The 16,828-nt window shown below is 53.6% G+C and overlaps 1 protein-coding gene across 1 annotated transcript in view; it reads left to right on the top strand.

Annotated features, from left to right (window-relative positions):
- HOMER2 (homer scaffold protein 2) overlaps nt 1-11,776 on the top strand; it is a 65,932-nt gene extending 54,156 nt beyond the window's left edge. Inside the window, 6 exon segments of the mRNA XM_054713218.1 lie at nt 632-724; nt 3,835-3,941; nt 6,731-6,887; nt 9,017-9,127; nt 9,804-9,884; nt 10,893-11,776. Of these exon segments, the coding sequence (XP_054569193.1) occupies nt 632-724; nt 3,835-3,941; nt 6,731-6,887; nt 9,017-9,127; nt 9,804-9,884; nt 10,893-11,081 (738 nt within the window). The 3' untranslated portion in view covers nt 11,082-11,776.
- The last annotated feature ends 5,052 nt before the right edge of the window (nt 11,777-16,828 follow it).

Below are 16,828 nucleotides of genomic sequence, written 5' to 3'. Positions count from 1 at the left end.
GCTCAGTGGATAGAGCGTCGGTCTGCGGACTCAAGGGTCCCAGGTTCGATTCTGGTCAAGGACATGTACCTTGGTTGCGGGCACATCCCCAGTAGGGGGTGTGCAGGAGGCAGCTGATTGATGTTTCTCTCTCATCGATGTTTCTAGCTCTCTATCCCTCTCCCTTCCTCTCTGTAAAAAATCAATAAAATATATATTTAAAATAAAAAAATAAAATAAAATCTAGAACAGTGTCTTCTCCCTAACTTTTTTTATTTTCTTTTTAATTGCATTGACTTGTAAGAGTTCTTGGATCTTTCCTTAGACATGATGTAGTTTTCCACAGATTCCTTCTGTGGTACAACTAAGTGTCTTTTCTTGTCTTTGTATGAGTTACTGTTAACCAGGGGTGTTTGTTTCAGTCCTCCATCATCTCACTAGCTTCAGCAGCTGAGGAATTGATCCGGATCAGACTTTGGCCAGTAGTGTTTATTGGAAGAAGCGTTCCTTATATCCATTTCTTTCTTATCTCAAGTGAAATCCTTCTTCAGGATTGGTACAGGATTTTTTGGCCTAAAAGGGATGCAGACTAATAAAGCTGCGTGCTGACTATCAGCCATGAAAAACCTTCACAACTGTTCTTCGTGTTCAGTTTGCAGAGAAATTCCAGGAGGTGAAAGAAGCTGCCAGACTCGCCAGAGACAAGTCGCAGGAGAAAATCGAGACGTCAAGTAACCATTCCCAAGTGAGTAATTTGTCCATAAAGTACCGTATTTTCCGGCGTATAAGACAACTTCTTAACCCAGGAAAATCTTCTATATGCCCAGTCGTCTTATACGCCGGAAAATACGGTAAAGCTGGGGTCGAGACTCTGTTCCTTGTCACTTTGATCAGAAACGGAATTTAGCAGCAGGGCATTCTTCCCCCCTATAGAGTTCCTTACTTTTTAAAAAATCTTTATTGTTGGAAGTATTACATATGTCCCCTCTGCTTCCCCGTGGACCCCTTCTCGTCCCCTCCCCACCCCAGGCCTTCACCACACTATCGTCTGTGTCTGTGGGTTATACACGTGCAGCCTCAGGGCATTTTGAAGGTTTTTTGACTATTCACCTGTTCACACTGAGTGGATGGGACATGTGTTTGTGAGACTCCTGAAATTTTCAGGATGTGGTGTTGCATTTTTAAAAAATACATATTTTTATTGATTTCAGAGAGGAGGAGAGAGGAAGAGAGATGGAAACATCAATGATAAGAGAGAATCATTAATCGGGTGCCTCCTGCACACGCCCCCCTACTGGGGATCGAGCCCGCAACCCAAGCACATGCCCTGATCGGGAATCGAACTGTGAACTCCTGTTCATAGTCGATACTCAACCACGGAGCCACGCCGGCCTGGCCTGTGGTAATGTATTTTGATAGGAAATGGTGGTTGAGATGAGGGTAACGCATGTCCCTGGCCCCCGAGAGGTGTTCTCTGGTCACTGTGTTTCAGGACCAGTGACAGGGCAGCTGCTTCCCTCCCGGTGGGAGGTGGGGCTGCATGAAGGTTGTCCAGTGACAAGGGCAGGTACTTGTGCTTGATGGATGCCCGCGAGCCCTCAGCTCTGTCTCCCTGTTGTAATAAAAGTCAGGTGGGAGGTGGCATTCCAACAGCTCTGGTTTAGCCAAGGAGATGTGGCTTTGCCGAGTAGTCTCTTTACTCGACAGTGTGATGGTTGACTAAGAAGGACCTGTTGCCCTAGCCGGTTTGGCTCAATGGATAGAAAGTCGGTCCTCGGACTGAAGGGTCCTGGGTTTGGTTCCGGTCAAGGGCATATACATTGGTTTGCAGGTTAGATCACCAGCCCTGGTTGGGGTGCATGTAGGAGGCAACCAATCGATGTGTCTCTCTTACATTGATGTTTCTCCGTCTCTGTGTCTACCTGTCCTGTACTCTCTCTCTCTGGAAATCAACAGAAAAATGTCCTCAGGTGAGGACTAACAACAACAAAAAAAAAAGAGGGACCTGTTGTGACCTGAAATAAAAATGCCTGCATTCCTGATGTCTAGATTGGTGTATGTCGTGGTGGACGGAAGGCTTGATCCAATGACAAGGTTGTCTGTAGGGAGACAGGGAAAGGCAACATCAGGAGCAAGGATTTGGGTTTGGGATTTAAGCAGGTGTAACAGCAAGACGGCCAGGGCACAGTGGGGCTGGGAGTGAGGTGCACTGTGGGAGGGACAGCCATGCACTTGCAGATCCTGGAAAAGACCTGGAATTCTTCACGAGCAGATAGTTTATTGCTAATTTAACTAGAGGCCAGTGCACAAAATTCGTGCACGGTGGGTGGGTCCCTCAGCCTGGCCTGCACCCTCTCGCAGTCCGGGACTGCTGGCTCTTAACTGCTCGCCTGCCTGCCTTCCTGATCACCCCTAACCACTCTGCCTGCCTGCCTCATCGCCCCTAACCACTCACCTGTATGCCTGATCGATCACCCCTTACCACTCTCCTGCCTGCCTGATCGCCCCTAACCACCTCTTCCTCAGCCCCCGCTGCCGGGGCTTCATCCAGAAGGACATCCAGAATGATGTCCGGAAGGTCATTCAGCTGTCCGGTCTAACTAGCATATTACGCTTTTATTATTATAGATTATTTATTACTGAGTAGTTGGCAGACATTGGAGGTGTTTTATGACTGTTGATCTGGAATTTCCATGAGGGTTACCTGTGGGTGGTAAGGAAGTCAGGGTGCCACAGAGGGTCGCAAGGAGGCTGTGGGGTGGAGGATGGCCTGGCAGGGCAGCTACAGGGTAAAGGGGAAGGATAGATGTCAGAGACAGCTGGTCGGGGGGAAACCAGGAGGCCTGGGCACCTGTCAAGACTGACACCCGAGGCTTAACGGTATTAACATTTTGCTTTTAGTATCTGCAAACATTTAGCAGCAGATATTTCCCCAAGGTTTTGTTTTAATATATTTTTATTGTTTTCAGAGAGAAAGGGAGAAAGAGATAGAAACATCAATGATATGAATCATTGATTGGCTGCCTCTTGCACGCCCCCCACTGGGGATCGAGCCCTCAACCGGGCATGTGCCCTGACTGGGAATCGAACCTTGACCCCCTGGTCCAGGTCCATAGGTTGACGCTCAACCACTGAGCCACGCTAGCCAGGCTCCCCACGTTTTTATTTGCATTTTAATTTTGTTTATGGCATTTTTTTTGCAAGGTAGGAATGTAAAGTTAGTCAGATTTATACATCCTTCCCTTCATGGTTCCTTCCTTTGCCATTATGCATATTGGAAGCTAAATAAGATCTTGCTGAGATCTTATCCAAGAGCAGATGAGATTTCACCACCATGTGGGATGACTTATCACAGAAAACATCTCAGAATATTCATAACACGCTAAATAGTCATGGAGACCACAGACAGCCAGAGCTGGTCCCTGTTGTTTTAATGAGTGTGGATCTTCCTCTCACAGCCCCAGGATGCTTAAGTTGTCTCAGCTTGTAACGGTTTTTCTCTTTCCTCGTTATAAATCGTTCCTCCTCTTTTGATTTGTGGCTTCTGTCGGTGTTATTTAAGGAGACCAGGTATCTAGGTGTGTTAGGCTTATCTGGAGAGGATGACTAAAATGGCCCTGAGTAGCGGCCCCAGATGCTCGCTGGTCCGTGAAGTGCACAGACTCTCAGCTCACTGTGGACCCTCCTGGGCCTTGTCCTTGGTTTTTGATCGTCCCTGACTTATTCGTTGCTGCTGCGAGTGGGTCAGATGAGTGGTTGCCACCCTCAGAAACAGTGTCTCGGACCCGCGGTAATGTGTGAGGTAATTCGCTTTGGCCAGGAGTCTGGGTGTGAAACCCCATCTTCTCTGCTCAGGCATCCAGTGTCAACGGGACAGACGATGAAAAGGCATCTCACGCGGGCCCCGCGGACACCCACCTCAAGTCTGAGAACAACAAGCTGAAGATCGCGCTGACGCAGAGGTAAGGGGCTTTCAAGTCCAGATGCTGGTTCTCTGGAGGCTCCCGCTGGGTGGGGCTCAGCCAGTGGGGAGGGGCCAGTCTCACCTCCTGGCCGAGCCTGTGGCTGCTCTCTGCCTCACTGACAACATCACACACGCTGACCGCGTCTGTTGACACCCAGCTCTCTAATCAGCTGGCCCGGCCTCTTCTCAGAGCTTAACGCCTGTGGGTCCAGGCAACCGTGACCCTTAGACCCAGCCCCCGGTTTTGGATTGTGGGCTTTGTCAGGGTTTCAAAGGACAGATGAAAAGAACTATGACCAGACTCTTTTTTTTTTCTCATCAGACAGCTATCAGGACTCTTCTTGGTTATGTGATTATTTTGTTTTAAAATATATTTTTATTGATTTCAGAGAGGAAGGGAGACGGAGAGAGAGACACACACAATCAACGATGAGAGAGAATCATTGAGAATCATGCCCCCTGCTGGGGATCGAGCCCGCAACCCAGGCATGTGCCCTGACTGGGAATTGAACCGGGACCTCCTTGGTTCCTAGGTCAGTGCTCAACCACTGAGCCACGCCGGCAGGGCCTATTCTTGGTTGTTTAAGTCGCAGTACGCTGCCTGAATGAAAACATTTTAGCCCGAAAAATCAATGTTTTGAAATTCCAGTTTAGTGGAGAAGTGGATTATAGGAATGAGGGGAAGCCATTTCCCCAAATCAGCTTAAGTTCTCCATCATCAGCCCTGGAATTAATCAGATAATAATGCTTTCTATTTTTTTCCGTCCGTATGGTTTGAACTGGAAGTGTGTATTTTCCTACCACAGCCCCGGCTCCTTGAGGCTGTGGGATGGAAGATAATGCAGATTATCCGGATGCAGCTGCATTTACTGTTTAAAAAGCTGTTAGACGCAGAAATCCCGTCAGCCAGGCGGTGCTAAGCAGGAACCCGGACTCTGACAACTCGAGGTGCAAGTTCACCCGAGATGTTCAGACCGCAGATTCCTGGGCTCCGAGCAGGGAAGCTAGGGAGCCTGCAAACCAAGCAGCCTCTGAGGGGAGCCCGACTCCCGTTTGTTTTCTAAACTTTCCTCACCGAAAGCACAGGGTCAAAGGTCAACTTGGGCCTGGCCAGTTCGGCTCAGTGGATAGAGCATCAGCCTGCGGACCAAAGGGTCCCGGGTTCAATTCTGGTCAAAGGCACGTACTTGGTAACAGGCTCCTCCCCTGCCTGGGCCCTGATCGGGGCTCGTGCAGGAGGCAACCGATCGATGTGTTTCTCTCACATCCATGTTTCTCTCTGTCTCTCCCTCTCTCTTCCACGCTCCCTAAAAATCAATGGGAAAAATATCCTCGGGTGAGGATTAACAATAACAACAAAAAGATAAACTCAGGGTTTATGTGGTACCGTAGAGGGGTCCCTCAGACCTGTGTTTAGAACCCCAGTTCTGCCCTCAGGGGAGTCCCGGTCATGGTCTCCTTGCCCTCGGCTCTCAAATCTGGATTCCTTTCGATGCAGATCTGGGGGACCCTTTTTCTGCCAAGGGCCATTGGGAGATTTATAACCTCATTCGCTTCATATAATTCACTTCAGGTAAGTTTCTGTTGCTATGAAAAAAGCTCCTGGATTTATTGAATTTTGAGTCCCGCCTGCAGGGCCAAGCCTAATGATTTCCTGGGCCTACTGTGCTGCCCCGCCTGCTTCAAAGGCTCCGAGGAGGTACCCGTGACAGTGGGACCATTATCTCCTATTTACTTGTTAAATCTGGGGTGTGTGTATGTGTGTGTGTGTATGTGTGTGTGTGTGTTTGTGTGTGTGTGTCTGTGTTTGGTGTGTGTTTTGTGTGTGTGTGTGTGTGTGTGTGTGTGTGTGTGTGTGTGTTGGCTCCAAGATGGGTGTCAGGAACTTGTCCGAAGGGTCCAGGAGCTTTCATGAGGTTCTCTGAGGCCCCGGCGGCCCAGCACTTCAGAACTTCTGACCTTGAGGCTCATTTCAGGGACGAAGCGGCTCTCCTTCTGTGTTAGGGGTCAGCTGGGGCTAGGAGGGACGGGATCTGACTCTGTGAACTTGAATCCTCTAAGAATTCTGTTCATTTCTAAAGTGATTCTTTTTTTTTTTTTAATCCTCACCTGAGGATATTTTTCTTTTTTTTTCAAAACATATTTTATTGATTTTTTACAGAGAGAAGGGAGAGGGATAGAGAGCTAGAAACATCGATAAGAGAGAAACATCGACCAGCTGCCTCCTGCACACCCCCTACCAGGGATGTGCCCGCAACCAAGGTACATGCCCTTGGCCGGAATCGAACCTGGGACCTTTCAGTCCGCAGACCGACACTCTATCCACTGAGCCAAACCGGTTTCGGCTACCTAAGGATATTTTTCCATTGATTTTTTGTTTCTTTTTAAAAAATTATTATTATTATTTTAATCCATTGATTTTTGAGAGAGTGGAAGAGAGAGGGAAAGATAGAGAGAAACATCAGTGAGAGAGAAACACATCGATTGGTTGCCTCCTGCACGAGCCCCGACCAGGGCCTGGCTGGGAAGGAGCCTGCATCCGAGGTACATGCCCTTGACCGGAATCAAACCCGGGACCCTTTGGGCCACAGGCCGACGCTCTATCCACTGGGCCACACTGGCCAGGGTTCTAAAGGGATTCTTTAAGAAAACAGCCCAGCAAGGTGATGGGTCCACACAAGACAGGCCAGTCCCTCTGGCACTTGTTCCTCCAGCCAGCCCTCGGGTGGGGGCAGGGGGACGGTCAGCACCCGCCCTCCCGGTCATCTCCCGGCCTCTGCCTTGCAGCGCCGCCAATGTGAAGAAATGGGAGATCGAGCTGCAGACCCTGCGGGAGAGCAATGCGCGGCTGACCACGGCGCTGCAGGAGTCCGCCACCAGCGTGGAGCAGTGGAAGCGGCAGTTCTCCATCTGCCGCGACGAGAATGACCGGCTGCGGCACAAGGTGGGCTCTGGGGACCTGGGGGGCACAGCCAGCGGGAGGGGCGGCGGGAGGGGCGTCCTGGGCTCCTTCTCCCCAGCAGGAAGACTTGCTGCCTCCCCCTTTGAACCTCCCTCTATTCCAATAATGATTTATTACCTTATTTTTTATAAAGGTATTTTTATTGATTTCAGAGGGGAAGGGAGAGGGAGAGAGAGATGGAAACAGAAATGATGAGAGAATCATTGATCAGTTGCCTCCTGCACGCCCCCCACTGGGGATCAAGCCCGCAACCCGGGCATGTGCCCTTGACCGGGAATCGAACCTTGACCTCCTGGTTCATAGGTCAACGCTCAACCACTGAGCCACGCCGGCCCGGGCTGACCATGTTTTAATGGTCAGCACGTTTACAGGCTGTGGACACGACAGGGGGACACAGCATATGACATTGGCATTCACTCTCCCTGGCCCCCCTGACCTGAGGGGAGCCACGGGAGGACCATCTGAGGTACAGATGGCACTGCCTCGTGTCGCTTTTTCATTTCAGTGCCCACAGTGCTGACAGCGAGGGGCACCGGGCCAGGCGCTGACTCTGCACGTCCCCTTCCCAGGCTGGCTGATCGATTGCCCTCTCTTTCTTTTTCCAAGCAAAGAGCCCAGCTTCTCTCTGCGCCTGAGTATCCGAGCCCAAGGGCAGGGCGGGCGGAGGAAGTGCTCGCTGAGAGGAGCATCAGCTTCCCCGGTGGGAGGCGTCTCCAGCAGCCCCTTGGCTGGGGTGCGCACCCGCCTCTGGGCAGAGTCCTCACAGCGCATGCCCCGCTGGGACTGCTGCCGCTGCTCGCGGGGACCCCATCCGCATGGTGCTTTGGTGTTACACGTGGGTCCCACTCTTGCCGTTCACTCTGCACACACACTCTGGCCTTGGCCTTGGCTGTTGTTCTTCTGAGAGAGCAGGCTGGGGAGGGAGAGAAAGGTGCACCCTGGGGATGCACCGCCCCCCCCCCCCCCTCCAGAAAGAGGCCTGCAGGCCAGGCTCCCGTGTGCACCACGAGGGAAAGGTTGTCCTGATTTAAAACATTTGAAATGTCATCACATCCCACTTGGTGGCCCCTGCCCCACAGGGCTCTGGTGTCTGCCCCGCTGGCTTAAACCCATGAAACGGAATAATTTAGGACGTGATTAAAATGATGTAAAATCACTTGAAATTGAATAAATTTCTATGCTGATAATAAAAAAAAAAGATGTAAAACCATTCTGGGGAGAAGCAGGTAGATCCATGGGACATCTGGCCCCTGTTCATGACAAATCCTTAAAGCAAACCTGCAGTTCCTGTCCTGTGGCCCTGAGAGCAGCCAGGAGCCCGGGGCATCCTAAGGCCGGGTTGTGTGACTCAGTCGGCGCTGCTGGTGGTGAGTGAGGCACCTCCTGCCCAAAGGGACCGGCAGCCCCTCCGGGAGCCACATGGAGTTCGAGTGTAGCCTCTGAGAAACACAAGTGGGTTAGTTAGGTTTATTTTAAAAGAAAGCATAGGCCTAGCCGGTTTGGCTCAGTGGATAGACCGTCGGCCTGCGGACCAAAGGGTCCTGGGTTCAATTCCGGTCAGGGACACAAACCTTGGTTGCAGGCTCCTGCCCGACCTGGGCCCTGGCCGGGACACGTACAGAAGGCAACCAATCAATGTTTCTGTCTTTCCCTCTCTGAAAAATCAATGGAAAAATATCCTCGGGTGAGGATTAACAGGAAAGAAAAGAAAGATTCTATTTTGTGGGGGGTGGGGGGGAAGAGGGACATCTGTAATAATCTCAACAATCAAGATTTTTTTAAAAAGAAAGGAAGCAGCCCTAGCTGGTTTGGCTCAGTGGATAGAGCGTCGGCCTGCGGACTGGAGGGTCCCAGGTTCGATTCCGGTCAAGGGCATGTACCTTGGTTGTAGGCACCTATCCAGTGGGGAGTGTGCAGGAGGCAGCTGATCGATGTTTCTCTCTCATCGATGTTTCTAACTCTCTATCCCTCTCCCTTCCTCTCTGTAAAAAATCAATAAAATATATTTTTTTTTTAAAAAGGAAAGGAAGCATAAACAGAGCTGTGTCGCTCTTTTGTTTAATGACCAAAGTAAACCGGCACCCCTGCCTCACGTGTGCTGTTTCCCCCAGATTGACGAGCTGGAAGAACAGTGCAGCGAGATAAACAGAGAGAAGGAGAAGAACACGCAGCTGAAGCGGAGGATCGAGGAGCTGGAATCCGAGCTCCGAGAGAAGGAGACGGTGAGTCACCGCTCGGACGGCCCCTCGGCGTCCTCTGGGCCTGCGGGCGAGCTCTCCCCAAGGGCACAGCAGGCGACTGGGCATGTGACGGCCCTGGCAGCTGCCTGGACATCGGCACAGAGTCAGAGCCAGGAGTCACGTCAGGGCGCAAATACTACGGCCTCCTCGCTGCGTGAGCTGTGTGGTCAGCCGCTCCGATCCAAGAGGGAGTGGAACTGTGTACCAGACACTCGGGAACTTTTTTAGACAATCTGTCATCAGACGTTGAAGTCTGCTGTCCAATGAGTGCAGTGAGAGCCAGCAGTCGTAGCCATTCGTTTTCTGGGGGGCAGGACCGCTAAGTACACAGAGGCTGGAGGCCACGGGCAGGCTGCCAAACTGTTCTCAGCCTCAGTTTCCCCACCGACAAAGCAGGAGGCATAAGAAGACCTGTCCGCCGTGGTGGTGTACCGACTTCGTGCAATTGTGCGTGTACTGCCCTCGGCCCTTAGAATATCTGAAGGGTTCAGTGTTAACGTTACCACCTTTATCATCTGTGCAAACAGTACGGGTTCCAAAAGCCGCTTCCGTTCCTAGATGTCCAGTTGGGAGGGGCCGAAGGTGGGGGGGGGGTGTTCAAGAATGCCTTTTATCTGACTTGATTTCACATTCTTTTTCGCATTTCTTTCTCTCATAGGAGTTGAAAGATCTCCGAAAACAGAGTGAAATCATACCTCAGCTCATGTCAGAGTGTGAATACGTCTCTGAGAAGTTAGAGGTAAGGGCGAGAGGCTCAGATGAGAAGGCACTCGTCATGTGACTCTTCCCTGAGGGACCCCCCCTCCCTGCCCCCCGTCCCCAAGAAGGCTCAGCAGGTTTGTCTTGTGGCTTTTCCACCTAACAAAGGGGTCCTGTGCCACAGTCATAGTGCCGGTGCCTGTTTCCCGTCCACAGAAGCCCCTGCGGAACCACAGAGGGGTGAGGACTGGGGGCAGAGGAAGGGCTAAGAGCGTAAGACCTGGGTGCTGTCCCCCCTCTCCACTCCCCAGCCGTGACCTTGCACACTATCTTGGCGTAGACACCCCCCCTTCACTGGCCTCAGATTTTTTTAAAAATTTAATTTATTTCAGAGAGGAAGGGAGAAAGAGAGAGAGATAGAAACATCAATGATGTGAGAGAATCATTTATCTGTTGCCTTCTGCATGCCCCACACTGGGGATCGAGCCCGCAACCCGGGCATGTGCCCTGACCAGGAATCAAACCATGACTGCCAGGTTCATAGGTCAGTGCTCAACCACTGAGCCACACTGGCCAGGCTGGCCTCAGATTTCTGATCACAAAAGGAGGGTTTTAACCTCCTCCACCTTCAGGCTCTCCTCACTTCAGGAGCCCTATATTCAGGTGGGCAGCCCCAGCATTAGCAACTGGTTAGCGTTAGGTGATCAGAATGGAGCTGAGTGGGCATCTGCTGACCGTCTGGGCCTGGGGCTGGAAATGCCTCTCCCTGGTGAAAGGGTCGGTTAGCTCTGGGCTCCCTGGGCAGGCGCCCGAGTTCTGCATTCTGTGTAGGAACGTCATTTTTCAGGCCCCCTGTCAGTCACACACTGTCTGTCCGCACCTCTGCCAGGGGACAGGCAGGAAAGCAGGGCACGCTGAGATGCCCCTGGTCTGCGTGCTGAGGAACTGACAGGTCTGGGGTGCAGCCGTAGCAGGTCTCCGCGGATCCCCCCCCCCACACACACACACACACTGTTCCCCAGACCCTTCTCCTTTGCTTTTGCTTCAGGCAGCGGAGAAAGACAATCAAAACTTGGAGGACAAAGTGCGTTCGCTGAAGATGGACATTGAGGAGAGCAAGTACCGACAGCGCCACCTAAAGGTGGAGTTGAAGAACTTCTTGGAGGTGCTGGACGGGAAGATCGACGACCTGCACGACTTCCGCCGCGGCCTCTCCAAGCTGGGCACCGACAACTAGGGCGCCCGGCCCCCCGCGGGAGCCACAGGTGTGTGCGAGCGGCCGGGACGAGGACGTCCGTCCGTCCGTCCGTCCGTCCGGCTGCCGGTGTTGCTTCTGTCCACGCAGGCGCAGCGGGGCGCGGGTCCAGACCGCCGCACCGCCCACGCGCTGCCTCCGGGACCGCAGTCTCCTCTCGCTTCTCTGGCCTTTCGAGGTCGGGGCCGCTGGAAGATTCTGACTCAGGAATCCAGACTAGGTCTACCTTACCGTTTACGCAGTCAGGGCAGGGATGTTTCTATCTTTCTTAAGGGTTGTTGCAGCCACGTGAGCTGAAATGAGTTTTCTAATCCAAATGTGAGTATCCTTTACACCTCCTCTTTTTTTTTTTGAACGGCATTCGGGGTCTCTGGATGTCCCCCCCCCAGGCGCCCCAGTGTGGCCGTGGAGGTAAAAGCTCCCTCCCGGTAGCTGTCCAGATGCTTTAGAGCAGCTACTTTCCGGAGAAAGGAAACAGGCTTGGGGAGGTGTCTTTCTGGCCCGGGGACCCCTGCCCCCTCTGCCCCCTCATCCCGCCCCAGTTGTGAGGCTGCGACCACGCTCCTTTCCTTGGTTTCATTTTCTGAGCAGATCGCTGTGCCGTGGGGACAGCACGCAGGGAGGGCGCCTCGCACAGTGCCTGGCACACAGTAGGTGCTTAATAAATACTTGTTCAATTAAACACATGCACAGGGTTTAGTGTTTCAATCCAGCCCCAGCAGGGTCCCTGCCGACAGCCAGCATCCTGGCGCCCTGGGTCAGCATCAGACGTGAATGCACTTGTGTGGTCAAGCCCGTGGCTTGGCTCCGTGGCCCTGTGGCGGGGAGGGTGGCCGTGGAGGCAGCAGGAGCTGGTCGGAGCCCTCCCGCCCCAGGCACCCATCCATGGCCCTCTGCCCTGGTCTCTGACCCTGGGACCGCCCTCCCCCCCCCCACTCTCTGGTCGTGGGGCCTGGAGCTGGGATTCCAGGACCACGGGTTGTCCCTGGGGTTGGGCTGCCCGCTGGGACCCGGGGTGGGATCCTGTGTTGGGTTTGGGCAGTTAAGGAAGAAGTCGCACCAGCCCAGGGAGGAGAGGAGGCTCAGTCTGCCTCCGCGCTCTCAGATCCTGTGAGGGAGGGGCTGGCGCCACCGACCTCCTCTCAGTGGGCCCGGCATGCCGTGGTCATCCTTCGCTGGCAGGGCCCGCCGTGCTGGCACGATGGCTGAATCCCTGGCCGTGGGCCTTTCTCAGGGAGCCTGCGTGCTCCTTTACCTGCTTCGGGAGCCACTGAGAGAACTTCCCCTTCTGGAAAGGTCTTCCCACGTGGGTAGGATCTCTCCCTGCTGCGTTTGGGTAAATGGTAACACAGCCTGAGGGAGGGCAGGTACCCGAAGACATGACCTGGGCGCCCTCCATGGAGCTGAGCCCTGTGCATAGGGGAGGAGGGAGATGGGAGGAGGAGGGAGGGCTGGTGGCCTGGAGCACGGCTTCAGCAGAGGCCCCGCAGGCTGGCACACAGCGCACAGGACATGCAGGGCGCAGCTGGCCCGCCCCACCCCGGAGCCCCAGGAGGCTCAGGACATCTTGGGCAGCTCCTCGCTGGCTGAGCTGGAGACTAGGCTGCAGGCTGGGCCTGGGCTGGGCCTGTGGCCGGCAGTGGGTACAGAGATTCTTCTCAGGCAGGTCAGCCCACCTGGCCGCAGACTGGGCACATGGCTGCCCAGGAGCAGCAGGCTCCAGGGTTTAAAACCTCTACGTGGGTCTTCTTTGTGTTGTTAATCCGCACCCGAGGATATTTTTCCATTGATTTTAGAGAGAGTGGAAGGGAGAGGGAGAGTCAGAGAAACATCGATGTGAGAGAGACACATCGATGGGTTGCCTCCTGCACGCGGCCTGACAAGGGCCCAGCTTGGGGAGGAGCCCGTAACCGAGGTCCATGCCCTTGACCAGAATCGAACCCGGGACCCTTTGGTCCACAGGCCAGCGCTCTATCCACTGAGCCACACCAGCCAGGGCTCCACGTGGGTCTTCTGATGCCGCCATCCTCTGTCAGGGTCTGTTAATCCAGAGGAGCCGTCTCGGCTGACAGCACGCTCGGGCGGCGCAGTCACAGGAAGGAGAGTTGCTAAAGGCACCTGTCAGCTCCTTAGCGGTGACCGTAGCAAACACCGGAGGCGGCGGAGCTGTTACCACGGTGGCAGCTGCGTCCCGAGGTCCCCGCTCACAGTCCCTGAAGGGCATGGTGAGCGCCCTGTAGGTGGCAGCGAGGAGCTCAGACCCCGAGCGGCGGCTCCGCCTGTGGCCCCGTGCGGGTGGCTCAGGGTAGTGCGTGGAAACAACCCTGAATTCACCCGGTTTTCCCGGGAGCCCGCTCACGCATCCTCGTTTATCAGGACGCCCGTCCCCAGCCTCACACTCAGGTCCTCAGGGGTCACTGTCGGAAGCCAGGTGCGGGCAGGACAGACCTGTCACCCAGGAGCGTTCCAGGAAAGGCCCAACGGGGTGCATTGCCACGCTGAGAGTGGGAGTGGAGACGAGCCCCTCTTAGTGTCCAGGGATGGAACACCCCACCTCCCCCCGAGAGACAGGGTGGGGCAGGTGGTCAGGCCTCCACGTGACAGAGAGCCAGTGCCCCCGAGACGTGACACTCGTGTGGCAGGTACCTCGCTGCCATACTCACCTGCATGCTGTCGCTTCAGGCTCAGCGGGGGCGGCCTGAGCGGAGATCAGTGCCCCTGTTGCGTAGACAGGAGGCCGAGTCAGCAGGCGGCGTGCCCAGGTCAGCAGGGAGTAAGAGCGCGTGGGCTCCGCGTCCCGGTCTCCTGACCTTGGCCGTGTGCCCTTCCATGAGCCCTACGCTGTCCTCCCTGTGGTCCTCCTTGAGGCCAAGAAAAACAATTCTCTTTCTCTTTTTTCAATCCTCACCCGAGGATATTTTCCCGTTGATTTATAGAGAGTGGAAGAGAGAGGGAGAGACGGAAACTTCGATGTGAGAGAAACACTTCGATGGGTTGCCTCCTGCATGTGCCCTGACCAGGGCCCAGGTCGGGGAGGAGCCTGCAAGCGAGGTACGTGCCCTTGACCGGAATCGAACCCGGGACCACAGGCCGATGCTCTATCCACTGAGCCAAACCGGCCAGGGCAAAAACAATTCTCTTGTATTCTGGTAAGAGCACACACTGCAGATACACTCTTTAGCATACGTCCACGGCCAGTGGCAGTGTACCCGTGAGAGAATCAGAAGGGAAGGGTTCTGGTTTTGCAGAGATCTCTCCCGGGGGGTGTTAGTAGCACGCGCTCTGAGAGGCCAGACCTGGGGCAGACTCCCTCTGAGTTCTTGGCTGATGGCTTTAGTGAAGGCCGTGGTTCGTCCAAGACGCCCGGGAGGCGCTGAGACCACAGAGCGGTAAGCTGAATCTTGGCTGGGGGGTTGCCGTGCACTGCCCCCCTCCTTCCCAGGCAGGAGCCCCCTCTGTGCAGGGAGGAGCCGCGCAGTGGGGAGAGCAGGGCGAACAGGGCCTGCCCACCCCAGGGGGACTGTCCACAGCGGGCAGCTGGCCTGCAGCCTCCTCGCGGACCGCTCCAGGCGGGGGCAGGTCACAGCACGGCCTTTAGGGGGCGGTTTGCTGAGCCGTGACTGGTGTGCAGTCATTTGACGTGAAACACCAAGTCAGGGGTGGAACAGAATAGTAATGTGCTGCCCACCAGCACCCCAGCAGCCCATTTAGAAAGTGCTTTTTGGCCCTGGCCGGTGTTGCTCAGTGGATAGAGCATCGGCCTGCGGACCAAAGGGTCCCGGGTTCGATTCTGGTCCAGGGCACGTACCTCGCTTGAAGGTTCCTACCCAGCCCGGGCCCTGGTCAGGGCTCGTGCAGGAGGCAACCAGTCGATGTGTTTCTCTCACATCCATGTTTCTCTCTGCCTTTCCCTCTCTCTTCCACTCTCTCTAAAAATCAATGGAAAAATATCCTCAGGTTAGGAATAAATAATAGATAGATAGATAGATAGATAGATAGATAGATAGATAGATAGAGTGAATTTTGTAGAAAAGCCTGCCCTCTAGAGCCAGCCTGCGGGCGTGCCAGGGCTCACAGGGCGACCTCTCAGAAGGTCATGGCCAGGTGCACGCTCAGGGGATGTGACTCGGCCCGGCCTCGAGGGAGCCCCTCCCGCTCTCTGCTGTTCGCTGAAAGCGGGCTGTTGGCGCCGTCTGTGCCTCTGGAAGTTACCATTCTCTTGTTCCCATGAAACGTCCCTGGAGTTTGAAGCGCTGACAGTTTAAACTAGAAACTTGCAAATCCATGTCCGCATAGATTTTTAAATGATATGCACGGTTTAAACGGATCGTAATTTCTGGTTTTACATCGTTTCTCCCAGAGAAATGTCATCTATCCTGGGGGTGGGGGAGGGGAGGTGACGGACGGCGTGGGGAGGCAGTCCTGTATGGAAATGTGTGTGACTCACCGGTCCTCTCCGCACGCCTGACTCAAGGATATGGGGCTTCTGGTTCCTCTTTAAACGCAAGAAGGAGACGAATCTGACAGCTGGATGAAACGGGCTAGGGCCGTGGTCGGCAAACTGCGGCTCGCGAGCCACATGCGGCTCTTTGGCCCCTTGAGTGTGGCTCTTCCACAAAATGAGGAGTACCCTAATTAAGTTAATAACAATGGGCCTACCTACATAGTTTAAGTTTAAAAAATGTGGCTCTCAAAAGAAATTTCAATCGTTGTCCTGTTGATATTTGGCTCTGTGGACTGATGAGTTTGCCGACCACTGGGCTAGTGGATTTAGGAGTGTGTGTGTGTGTGTGTGTGTGTGTGTGGTGTGTGTGTGTGTTGGGGGGAGGAGCAGCAAGGGCAAATAGAAGAAACACTATTTTCAATGAAAAACATGTACAGCTAAGAGGAGACTTCACTCACCCTGGCGGTGATGTGGTCCGTGGTGGACCCCACTGACGAGCCGCGTCTGTGGGTCTGTGTTTCCCGTGGAATCGTACAGCGCCCACTCTCTTTGACGATGCAGAGCCCGTGACGCGTGGTCCCCAGGCCACACAGACCGCTGTGCACCTGGCCGGAGCCCAGAGAAGCCGCGGCGGAGTCCGACTGGGGGACATGTTGGCCCATGATTGACAGGTCTGGCGCTCTGCAGCTGCGGGGAATGCGTCACTGTTTTTACCCTGTGGAACCGCTTTTCACCATAAACTCCCGACTTTAGATCATTTGTTGTAGCGACGTCTGACGACGTGGCAGGCAATTAGCCACTTCCTGCAGCAAATGTGAGAATTTAATAAGTAGTATGAGGTGGACAAGTAGACTTTCCCAAGAGTACCAGGTTTTCCCCCTTTTTTTAATGCCTTTTTGGTACATAAATAATATATACTTTTTTTTTTTTAAAGAAACTACAGATGAGCGAAAAGAAAAAAAGTCACATGTTTTATACCATCTGATTATAACCACTGTTAACATTTTGGTATATGTCTTTTCAGACTTTTTTCTATGCCTTTCTATTTCTTTTATTACACTATTTCATCAAATGCAATCATACACACTGTCTCATCACTTGCTTTTTGTCCTCTTAGCACTACCTGTGACTGTATTTCTATATCAGTCAACATGTAATTCCATTGTTTTTAACACCTATGTAGGTTGTACGTGGGTACCTACGTTCTCTCCAGTTTCTCACTGTTTTTAAAAATATATATATTTTATTGATTTTTTACAGAGAGGAAGGGAGAGGGATAGAGAGT

Source organism: Eptesicus fuscus, chromosome 25 (genome assembly GCF_027574615.1).
Source record: "Eptesicus fuscus isolate TK198812 chromosome 25, DD_ASM_mEF_20220401, whole genome shotgun sequence".
In the NCBI taxonomy this organism is placed as follows: domain Eukaryota; kingdom Metazoa; phylum Chordata; class Mammalia; order Chiroptera; family Vespertilionidae; genus Eptesicus; species Eptesicus fuscus.
Note: the sequence above shows the minus strand (reverse complement) of the source record. Positions and strands in the feature narration are given on the sequence as shown.